Source organism: Acanthopagrus latus, chromosome 8 (genome assembly GCF_904848185.1).
Source record: "Acanthopagrus latus isolate v.2019 chromosome 8, fAcaLat1.1, whole genome shotgun sequence".
NCBI lineage: Eukaryota > Metazoa > Chordata > Actinopteri > Spariformes > Sparidae > Acanthopagrus > Acanthopagrus latus.
This window is the reverse complement of record NC_051046.1, coordinates 1253218-1265399: the sequence shown is the minus strand read 5'-3', so window position 1 is coordinate 1265399 and position 12182 is coordinate 1253218. Positions and strand designations below refer to the sequence as shown.

At 44.0% G+C, this 12182-nt stretch overlaps 1 protein-coding gene across 2 annotated transcripts in view; it reads right to left on the bottom strand.

The window, feature by feature from the left end:
- Positions 1-4991: 4991 nt before the first annotated feature.
- Positions 4992-12182, bottom strand: part of immp2l (inner mitochondrial membrane peptidase subunit 2) — a 107393-nt gene continuing 100202 nt past the window's right edge. For both annotated transcript variants that reach the window (XM_037108508.1, XM_037108507.1), the window contains exons 5-6: positions 10833-10935; positions 4992-5483 (exon numbers count right to left, since the gene is read on the bottom strand). In XM_037108508.1, coding sequence (XP_036964403.1) covers positions 5358-5483; positions 10833-10935 — 229 coding nt within the window. In that variant the 3' untranslated portion in view covers positions 4992-5357. The remainder of the gene's footprint in view (positions 5484-10832; positions 10936-12182) is intronic.

The window sequence follows — 12182 nt, the reverse complement described above, 5'->3', positions numbered from 1 at the left end:
ACTGGAGGCTTTAAAGTCCAATAAGGGGCAATTCTTCTTCTCTTTCATTTGCTTTATCTAACCCGACGGTGACATCTGGAGATAATGAACTTTAATTTCTGTCACCGCCAGAGAACAAAAAATAAGAGGAAAAAAAACTTTATCAGAGAACTTGTTTTAAATATTTTATTTTTAAATGCAACTTTCAAATTATTGGGGAAGCGCTCATCAGCCGTTATCTCTCTCAACCAATGTTTTTTTCATTGTCGAAGCATAACGTGCAGAAAAAGAATTTGCCACGGTGCCGTCTGAGGAGCTCGCCGGGATGAAACGTATCAGAGCTGCACGCAGACGAGCTTAGAAACTGCTGGAAGCTCACGGAGAGACGACGCACGCTTTAATCTCTCTAACACGCTCAGTTACATCAGGACATGATGCTGCTGCTGCTGCTGGACCTTTCAACCTCATCCTCAACTCCACGGTGGCAAACGACGTCCGTTTGACTTCTGACCTCCAGAAATCCTTCTCACTCCTCTGAGGAGAAAACAGGTGGAGATTAACTAAATATAAGTTGTTGTATGACAGCTGACTTGATCTTTCCCAACAAATTTGTCGACTCATGGTGAGTTGCCTTCTGGTTAAATGTGTCATCTGTATAATGAAGCCAAAATCAAAGATAGATCTAAAAATACAGGCGGCAGCAGACCACCAGATAATGAGAACTGCTCCTCTTTGCTAGCTAGCGATCATTAGCTAATCAGCTCAGTCAGCCATACAGCTAGTGGCCCTGCTAGCTGCCTGGACTTTATCCAGACTGCTCAGCTCAGCTGGGCTCAGTAATGAAGACGTGTGGACCGCAGACTGGGAACTCTGAGAGCGACAGAGGTCAGTGTGAAGACTGAGGACTCAGTACAGAGGCGATTTACAGCGGCGCTGACCCGGACTGTGACTCAGGAGAGGACAGAGAGAGTCGGAACATCTTCATGTTACTGTGAACTGAGGATTGATTTGGACTGAACCAGAGAGACTGTGGAGACAAACCAGAACTGTTCTGGTGGCTCTGACTCAGTTTGTGTCCAGTTTGAATGAAGTGAGTCTGACGACGAGTTAACATTCATTTGTAATCTTAATATCACAGTTTAGGTTTTTCTTGTTTCCTTTATTTTGACGGTGTCTCGGCCATGTGTCTTATTTTGACGCATCCTGTCTTTGTCTGTTTCCTGCTGGAGTTTCATTAGTTAATTAGTCCATGCGTGTCCTCATCAGGAACTCACAGTTAATCAACATGTTTACCTGTCTGAGCAGAGGGAGGAGGGAAACGAGGCTCCTTCAAAGTAAATTAAACTTTACTTTTTAGATAATCACCAGTGTGGCTGCTGGAAACCTCCTGCAGGAAACACAATTATACAACTTGAATCTTTAAGAACTAAACAACCTCAGATGTCGCACACACACACACAACACTTGTGATAACTAATTATTCTAATCTTGTTGCTGATGTTTTGGTGATTGAGTCTCCTAAAATCTGCTGAGTCGGGCCTCAATAATCAGCTTTAATCAGTAAACAGTGAAAATGTTCTCTGTTGTTAAGCTGCATTTGTTTCAGAGCGTTTCTTAAGTGTTGAACAATTATTGACATCATTACGAACTTAATGACATTTCGACGCAATTAGAAAAAAAAAAAAAAAGAAAGAAAGAAATGTCTCGTCCATCGCGCCGGGAGCTGCTGAGCCGCCTCGCTGACTCGATCTCACCACCTGCAGAGTGTTCGGCCTCCAACACACTCAGGGATGTGAACTGTGAAAGCTTTTAGGCCAGGACGAGATAAATTATACATTTTATTCATTTATTTATTCATTTATTTACAAAGCAGAAACAACTTTAACATTTCTGTTCAGCCAAATAAATGATGTGTATCTGTGTGCAGCTGAGACCAACTGGAAACTGATCAGAAGTCTCTATATTTATTATTTAATATAAAACTGTTACCAGAGCAGCCTCCAGCAGATAGAAACATCTGCTTCTTACGGACTTTATCTCAGATAAGTAGTTTTGTCCGTCTTTAAATTGGACGGATGGGTTATTCAGGCTCTGACTTCAGCAGGTGGATTCAGAGTCAGACAAGCACCCAGTTGCTGCCGTTTCTCCCGGTGACTCAGCAGGTGAACTCAGATTCATTCCCATGATTCTCCCACACGTATCAGCCAGTTTAATATCTGTTAGAGGGCTGGAGGAAACATCCCAATCCACAGGGCACCGAGGCCCAGACTCTCACAGGCCCGGAGAGCAGGACCGATCCTGTACCATCAGCATACCTACAATTCAAACTGGTCAAGACGTCCGTGAGAGAGGAGCAATCAAACAGTCAAATGAGCCACGGAGCGCTTATAGACGGCTCCAGGATTTCATTAGGGATCCAGAAGACACGGCGGAGGGCAGTTAACAGGGCAAACTGCTGTAATATGCATGAACAGGTGACACTGATGTGGGGATTACCTTCATGTCCAGATGATTGGTTTGATTTACTCTCCATGAGGCTTCAGCAGCGATCGTCTCCCGTCGCTGCAGAGGTTCCTGCAGACTAACGAGCAGCAGACGGCTGTCGGTTTGACCTGACAGCACGAGGTCGTTAGAATGATGATTGTCCTCGAGGACGAATGTTGGTTGGAGATACGTTTGTTGTTTTATCTTTAGATTTACTGCTCTGATAGAAATCTGAGACTCACTTCATGATTTAAAACAGGAGGAATGAGCTGTGATGTCACCACATCAGGAGTCCACGTAGTTTTACTGTATAAATACTTTATTTATACAGCTTTATTTCAAAGAAAAGACCTTCGTCTATATAATATATATAATTTGATAAAAAAGACATGAATAAAAGAATAATATCAATAAAGAATGATTCAATTCAAACTAACTGGAAAAATTTTAATCCCGTCTCATTTCATGATTTCACAAGTAAATAAAAACTGTGTCATTGTCCTTTAACTGGATCGATTAGTTTCCTTTTACATTATAATTCTGACAGTAATGAGTTTATTACTCATGTTTGAAGTGTTTTTTTCCTGCTGTGAGATTCTCTCAAGTCAACGACTCGGAAAGTTCAACTACAAACAGTAAACAATAAACAAACAACAAACAATAAACAAACAAACCGTTACATAAATAAACAACGACACCATCAGGGAAGCTCCGCCCAGCGTGCACTTTCCCTCGTGCACGTCTGAACGAGGTCGTACCTCACCGCGGTGACGGCGGTATCCTAGCAGCTGCAGCTGGCAGCGTTTGTTGGCACGGCAACAGAGCAGAAGCTTAGCGACGGACCGACGAGTCTTTTCAGCTCTCTGCAAATAAAATAAAGGCGAGATGTAAAGTACAGAAAGATGTGCAAACACGAGCTTGATCACCCAGAGTGGATATTATCTGTCAGGCTGGAGCTGCAGCACGAGGCCGACACTCCTCTTGCAAACACACTCGTTCTGCTCAATTCAGTCAGTGTAATGACCTCAAACATGAACCTTAAATGTCAGACTGCACCGGCAGAGCGATGCACATCACATCTGAGTGAATTAACTATGCAGATGTGAGCCCGCTGTTGTACGCTGGCTCAGCGGGAGGGTTGAGTACACCTGCATTTAGCCCCACTTGTGCCGTCCAGGGTCCCATTACGCCGTGACACAGCTGTTAGCACCACACAATCAACAGCTACATCTGAGAGCTTCCATTTGGTTGAATTTACCACAAGTGCTCCCTCAATTTGATTTATGCAAATCAGCGCTGCGCCTCTTAAGAGACGGAGCTTTTCCAGCCGCTGGAGAGTCGGCCAGAAGTCGGCTGTTGTGTCTTGTGTGTTTTTCTCTCTAATGAAGGCTTCAGATAACCTGCTGGATGTGGGAGGCTCGACGCTCGTCTCTCCTCTCAGAGCATTTAATGAAGGAGGGAATATTCATGGCGCTGTGTGAACCGTCAGCGGCCCTCTGCTCAGAGGCGACAAAGCCACCGACACAAACAAAAGCACAGTTAAATGGATTTTTAGATAATGACAGACATTGTTTCAGCCCATGACTGAATTCAAACGGTTTTCCTCCAGAGGTCGAACTCGGAGGAAACACACGTCTCACGTGTCTGTGGAGCTCAAACATTCAGTCTGTGTGTAGTTTTAAAAAAGATGTTTTTTTGCTGGAGATTGTTGGCTACTTTAATAATTAATCTCCCTCAAAGGTGTGAGTTGTCAACATCGGATGAGAAGATGTGTGGAGTTTGTTGTGAAGACGGAGGCGAGTGTTGGTGAGGTGAAGGTAGACGCAGGCGTGTCAAACAGATCCTCGACTCTCGAGCTGCTCTGTGTCAGATTCAGAGAGAATTCTGCTCCTGAAGTCAGAAAAACATTTATATTTACTGCCACACATTTTAAAAAGTGTTGGCTGATGTCTGGACTCAGATCTCTATACGGAAACTTTCTGGGAAAAGACCCAAAATGTTTTAAAGTTTAACTCCACCAGCAGCATGTGATGTCACTCAGTCGCTAAGTTGCATTGTGGGTAATGTAGGTGGCGGGTTATGAAAAGCAAGAAGAAACTGTGGCGATATCTCTGCTGCTGCTGCATCGACCCAGCAGTGATATCAGAGCACGCTGCTCCACCTGGTGCCTACACTACCCACAATGCAACTTAGCCGCTGAGTGACATCACTGGAGGTGATTCATCAGACGACATGCAGAAACACTTTGACCTACTTTTTATAACTTGATGATGGTGAGGCAGTGAAAGCTGGTGCAGGGCTGGAGAGTCTGGACTGGATCAGGATTGGTTAAATTAACGCGGGCTGTCGGGCAGCGGCGGAGGTATGCACTCTACCGAGAGCCATTCTAGTTGTATGTGTTAATGAGCCGGTGCTGGTGAGTGAGTCATAATTAAATTATTGATTACCTCCACAGTTAATACATCATCTGTTTGTTTATAGAAATGCCAGAAATACTGTTTAAATAAAGTTTCTGAGAGTTCGTCAAGAATGTTTTCAAATCTGTTTTTATTCGGCCAACAATCCAAAACAAATAATACTCAGCTGACAGTGAAATAAAGCAGAGAAGCAGCAGTCACATGCTGGACGCTGACACCAGAGGATCAGTCGTGTCGGCTGCTCGCTCTGTGACAATCACTCAGTAACGCCTGAACTGTGGTGACATTAACGAAACATACAAACAGTTCACATGACGGCTGCAGATCGATCTGTCTGACCGACTCCAGCGTCTGTTTCCCTGAATTTGACATTTTAAAAAGAAGGTCTGTCGGTCCGGACGAACAGCTGACGAACACCTCGTCTACTTCAGATGACGTTACGACGTATCTGAACTGTATGTTTGCGTGTTGGTGTCTTCATCCCTCCTCTTCCTGAGTGTCCAGCGGTCCTCTGTTTGCAGGTAGAGACGGTTTGATTTGCTGCCAACGATGTGGCGGCCAGATGATGTGAGAGGCCCGGCCGTGGAGCAGCCCCACAGACACCTGGGAACAAAACACACAGAACACACAGAACACACGACGGGTCAGAGAGAGATCTTTTATAATGACGTTGCTTGAGGTAGTAACGGCAACATCCCAGACTCCCTTACAAATGTTGTGATATTAAGAGTCGCTGCGTCATGAGAGGAAACTTAAACTCTGTGAGACGCCTGCAGCTGATTCTAAATCACTGGTGTCTTCTTTAAGATTCAGCATTACATACGATACATTACGATGCATCAGTTCGTCGTGGCATCGCCGTCTGTTTCTCCTGTGATAATCGCATCCTGTCTGCTTCAGTGTCTGCAGTGTGTTGTACCTCTGATTAAACTGATTGACAGGAAACGTCAAATTTTACAAATCCAGTAAAAACTAATATCGGCGCCTGTGGAGAAAATCACCAGACTCCCTTGAAAAAACGTTAAATTTAAGACTTGCTTTGAGAGGAGACACTGTATAAACTGTGTGAAACGGTCTACAACACGTCCTTCACTATTTAAACACAGATGTTACACATGAAGATATTTCTTTGTATCCATTTGTTCCATGTGAAACTCTGTCCACTCCTGATCGTTTCACTCAGGTAAAACCAAAGTGTGAACAGCTGTTCTCTCTCAGAAGGAGCATGTTCGCCTTTCATTCATTAATCTCCCTCTGCTGAACCCTGGCGACAGACGGCCGGCTGCATGTTTCTGTCTTTGGTTGTTCGTAACGTCTCTGCCGTCACTTCTAACCTGCAGCGGTGATGTAAGTAGCTCTGAAGGTCAGCAGCCACTGAGATCCACCTGTTCTGTCTCTCAGGATGTTGTGGAAATAAAAGCGGCTGCCAACAACAGATCCAGGAGCTTTTTTTACTTCTTTCATATATAATTTCTTCAGGAGAAGTTCTAAACACGTTCTATATTTTATGATGAACTGCAGCACTCGCATGGGTGAAAACAAATCTGGTGTGTGCATTTGATGAGGATTTGAATCCAAAGGACAAAATATGTCTTTTTCTAGTTATAACATAACGAGAACTGTGAGTTCTTGGCACAGGCCCGTGTTCTCTGAGTGCTCTTCAGTACAAGTTCTGAAATGAGTACAGAGCGATGAGCACTGTACTCTGTTTTAAAGCGATTAGCCCGTCTGCTTTTAATGATTTTACCGGAGCTGCAAAAATGAGAACTGGATCTGACGAGGAGCTTCACTACACGGAGATTAATTCTTCTTTGGGGGGAATTAAGAAGGTTCTGATTTACATTCACACTCGGGTCCAGAGACTCGCTGACATTAACAGCAGAGATAATTAAAACTGGCAAGCTGACAGCTGAAGATCTGATCGCTCACTGTTGTCCAACATCGTCCTCGCTGCATCAATTAGAGCTGCTCTGCATAAGGTCGAACACACACACACACACACACACACACGCACACACACCAGCAAATGTCAAACACTTTTAATGACGCCTGTTATCTCTGGAAAGCTGGCGTCTATATTAAAAAACTTCTGTGCCGTGTTCGGTTCTATCTTCAGAGTAACCTTTAGACAGCCGGTGCGGTCGGGTCCAGACAGACCAGGAGGCGCTTGATTTGACTTCTCGGGCGTCCTCGTGGCTGACGAGGGGTCGTAGTCCGGGCAACAGAAACAGAACAGCTGCAGATCAAGATCCAATCTAATAAATAAAGTAATGAAGCAGTGGACTGATGATCATCTGCTGCAGGTCAGTGAAACATCTCCAGCTTCACAGTGCTGATCAGAACACGAACAACATCCAAACACGACCGGTCCTCAGAGTTTCCTCGGACCACTGCTGCTTCTATCTAGCATCCATAACTTTGTTTATTCTCCCGTGGAAAATTCTGAACACGCTTCATTAGCTCTGGTTTATAAAAATGGTGGTCATGCTCAGTTGATGAACCCAGCAGCTCGGCTCCAGACCAGCATGGTGGCTGGCAGAGAAGATCTGAGGTGGAAGGTGAAAGGCAGCGTTTGCTCTTTTAGCACCGCTAATTCTGATTTAGCACCATTAACCCGACACGACTGCTGAATAACGGTTAAAAAATAAAGTGTTGGTGCGGTTCTGGAAACGGTTCTCCTGTCGAGAGCCGGTTCTTTGGCAAACAAAGAACTGGTTCTTGAAAGAACACCAGAACCGGCTCGGTGGACTCAACAGGCATTTTTCTGTTTCTACATGTTTAAGTTGACGTTAATTTATAGAAAATGATTTAACATCAGTTGTTGGTTCTTTGTTTGTTCTCATTATATTTTCTTGGTTCACTGGCTCAGTAACTTGGATCCTTCTTCTTCTTCTTCTTCTTCTTCTTCTTCTTCTTCTTCCTCCTCCCTCGGTTGTTCCTTGGTTCATTCTTCCTTTTTCTTGGGTCTTTAATTTTTCACTAAGTTCATTTCCTGCCGCTGTTTGTCCTCGTTGGCTCTTGTCTCGTTCTTTGTTTCATCCTCGAGCTTCTTGTTTTTCCCCTCAGAACTTTGTCCGGTTGGCTGGTTCGTCCCCTCCTGTGTTTACCTCCACATGGTTCTGTGAGAGACGTCTCAGCATGCTGAGCTCTGCAGACTCACTGGTATCGATCCACATCCCCCCATCAGCCCCCTGCAGATGTATTGTGGTCGTTTTCGTGTTCTGGGATCAGTACGACTCTTATTTATAGCACCTTTTAACTCTTTAAGGGGCCGTTTGTCCCACAGCGACGGCCGACTGACATGAAGTCTCGTCTGCGTGTCGCGTTCAGAGTTCTCGTCCAGAGTCTGAATTTCTTCTAAAACAGTTTTCATCTTTCGACATAAAAAGTTGAGAGACTCACAGTGCGTATGGAGCCGAGTGCTGACGGAGAGATTGTGGGTGGTGTTCTGTTTGTTTTGGACTGTATGTGATCGACCCAGAGTGCATCATTTGTGGGAGCTGATGTGTTTCTGAGTGACGGTGTGGTGGGTGGCAGCGAGCAAAGCAGGACACACTTTTAAAGAATATATTATTGAAATGAGACCTCCTCGGCAGATTGGATATATCCTGAATAAAGCCTCGCTGATTTAGCTGTTTCAGTCATGTTCCTCGTGGTATGAATATTTACTGGTGACATTAAACTGTCAGATGTGAGCACACAGTGTGACATGACGTCTTCCTCCCGTGAAAAGAGACGGCTGCTGAGGAATAACGACTTAATGTGACTTTATGAAGAGCATCATGGCGATGTCTGTTTGGAGCGATGGAAGCTGACAGCTGCTCTTTCACCTCCTTAAAGTGCCGTCCAATAAAACATACAGCAGAGAGACCACGACGTTTACAGCACCTCATTTACATCTACTTTCATTTAGTCGCTGACGTGAAGCACAAATCACATGAGAGGATGGAAAGAGGAAAAGTTCCAGACGTCTGAACTGAACCACAACACCGGTTCTGATTAAATGACTGAACAGCTTAATGGATGTTTTTACTAGTCAGACTACAACATCTGTCTCCTCTGCAGTGGCTGTGTGCTTCGTGCTAACGTTAGCCTGAAGGAGCTATCAGGCAGAACATGATGACCGTCTTATACTGTTTATAAGCTTGAAAACATTTTGTATTGAACTGAGCTTCCTGGAGAGAAAACTACAGCTGCTGAATGTTGATGTGCTGCAGAATGACTGAGATCAACAAGTGTTTGACTTCACGTGCTGAGATCACTGTGTTGATTCTTCTGTATTATATTATCCAGCATTAACATTGTTTACATGGCCTTTTGTATCGTAAATATTAATTACATTTAGTATAAAAGCTCCTACATATAAAGCGATGAGCTGGAGATGTGATCACTCTGACAGCTTGTGTAAATATAACCTGCAGCTCCGTCTGGAAGCTGTCAGACGAGCTGGAAACACGAGGAGGATGCAGAATCGTGTCGGGAGTCAACAGTGAAGCTGGAGAAGCTCTGCGGAGCTGTTGGTCGTGTGTTCCGGGTTTCAGATCTGAGGGGATTTCCTCTTGAGCTCCTCGGACAGATTCTGTTCAGTCAGAGATCCCGGCCGTCTGTCTCGGCCTGTAACGTGCCGTCCATAACAAACAGAACCTCCTCTGCTGGAAATTTCATGCCGTCCGAGCCGCCGGGGGAGAACCACAAACAACACGAGGAGACGAGAAGTCAATATGAGGATGGAAATACTGAGCTGAGCCTGAGACTCGGCGCGAATGAAATCTTTATGTTTGGAGAAGAAGCTGATGGACAAACCGGGTCGACGGACACGTACAGATCCGTTAACACGCTCGGCTTCTGACCCGACTTCAGCAGAAACACAAAGAGCCGTGAATCTTTGCTCCGGTCAGACGGAGGTGACGGGCAGCACACAGAACCTCAAGATCCGTCTCAGCTCATCTCTGCTGTACAAACACAGTTCACCACTGAAGTGAAACGGAGCAGTGGTTCAGGGTTTAATGCCTTGCTCACAGGAACCTTTACAGCAGTTACTGTGAGGCTGAGAGACGACATGAGCTGACACAATCTAAAATAAATGTCTCAGTAATATTAAAACTAATTAAGTTGTCAAACGTGACATAAATTGATATTTGTTTTAATTTGCTTGTATATTTATTCATCTTTGCATTAATTCAACATTTCTTTTACGCTACTATTTATTTTAGTAATAAGTTACGTATGTATCAATCATGTGTTACTTTCCTTCTGCGTTCTCCCTCATTTATTTCCTTCAGCTGATTTATTTTCTCATTTTCTTTTTACATTTCTGCTTCATTATATCATCAACAGAGCTGTCAGTCAACGTGTACCTGTAGGTCAGAACGCTCAGAACCATCAGAGACACAAAATCATTCATTTTTTAACTCAAAAATGGATAAATTAATACATTAAAAGGAAATAAAATAAAAAAATATATATATATCATGTCACATTTTCTTTTATAATTAATGCAAACCTGTATTTCTGGTGCGTTCAGCGGCTGATTAATTCAGTCACAACATATTTTCCTTCATCTTATTATTTATCAGACATATTAATCTGCGTCTTTGTGTTATTTTGATCTTGTTGGTTTAAAACATCACATTTATGGACAAACTTACACACACACGCTCAGAAAAACCAGAAGTTAAAAATACTTTCATATAATGAGATGAGTCTCCATTAGATCTGTCACCATGGCAACAGAGTCAGACACAAGGATGTGTGTGTGTGTGTGTGTGTGTGTGTGTGTGTGTGTGTGTGAGAGTGTGTACTGATTATTTTATTGTTATTTATGATTCTGTTACTCAGAATCAGTTTTGTATCTGTAGTGCAGCTGAATTGTACTGTACGGTACTAAGACTGTAGAGACGGTTCGGACCGACTGACTGGACCTTGTGTAACAGCCGTGTGTTGGTGTCGTACCGGCCCAAAGCTGTTGCTGTCCAGACTGTGTCCGTGATGATCCCCCTCGATCCAGAAGTGACCGTCGGGAACTCGAACGTACCGGTTCTTGTAGCCCAGAGTCCTGCAGGGAAGAGAGAGAGAGGACAAAAAAGGATTTTGTTGTTTTTAATCTTGTGTTAAATCTCTCTGGACAATAAAATCAACACAGAGGTTTTGTTTAAAGATGTCTGACTTCCTTTTAGTGCCACAAGCAGCCGCGCAACAAAATGTTCTCTCGGCTCGCTGAGCGCCGAGTTTCAGAACATCTATAATGAGCTGAGACAAAATAATTGTTTCATTGTTGGGAGTTTAATTCAGAACAGAATGTGCTTTTATTCGCTCCTCAGCTGGAGCGCCAAAAACCTGCACCAGATAAAAAGTACTAAAAAAGTATCAGGAAAACCAAAAACTACAATTGAAGTACAAGTACCTCACATATGTACGTAAAGGTCCAGTTTGTATGTTACAACCAACTGAACACCCCTCGTCCCTGGAGCCGTGTTGGGTTTGTCCACTCTGGGCTCCTGTAGGAACTCGAGATGTTGGTTTATTTTCTTTTTCAGAGATCCTTTATTGATTTGTTGGTGAGGAGGGTTCACTCTGAGCTCAAACAACAACAGTTTCTCTCTGTTGTTGTTTGGTGTGGAGTCACTGAAGGCTGCTGTCTGGCTGATGAACGCTCACCTGCAGAAAGACGACTGCTGCTGTTTTAAAATATTCAGATGAAGAACGCAGGTGCTGTTTTCCATCTCCGTCCCTCACTGGACCTTTCAGTGCAGAACTTGTGTAAATTCAAACCTAAATCTTCCCCCATTATAATACAGAATTCAAGTTTTTTTCTATTCAACAGCGTCTGCAAAACAAATGAAACGTCAAAGTTGAGGAAGTGAAGTGAGAAACAGAATCTAAGTCTTCAGATGTGCTGGATAATTAGATCATTACCTCTAACGAGAGGAAGAAAGCGTCGGGGGAGGATTGTGGTTGAGGCTCCGTGTTGATGGCGGATCAAATCTCCGCGGGACAATTATCACCGTCGTTTCATTATCGCCGGTCATCAGCCTCTAAATCGTCCCTGCAGCGTCCCGTCAACGCCTTCTCACTCAGCCACAGATCTGATCTGAGGACACGTTCAGACTAACGAGGTGGAGGAGGAGGTGGTGTTCCTTCTCTCCTGTAGCTGCTCCAATCAGGTCGTCATGTTTATGAGGAGAAGGTCCGACGCCCTTCATCATCCCTCTGGACTGTTATGGGCCTGTTCCAGTCCTGATTTATCTTTGAGCAGGGGAACATTGTGAATTACAGCCTCGGTGACTTTTTTAAATGAGAATT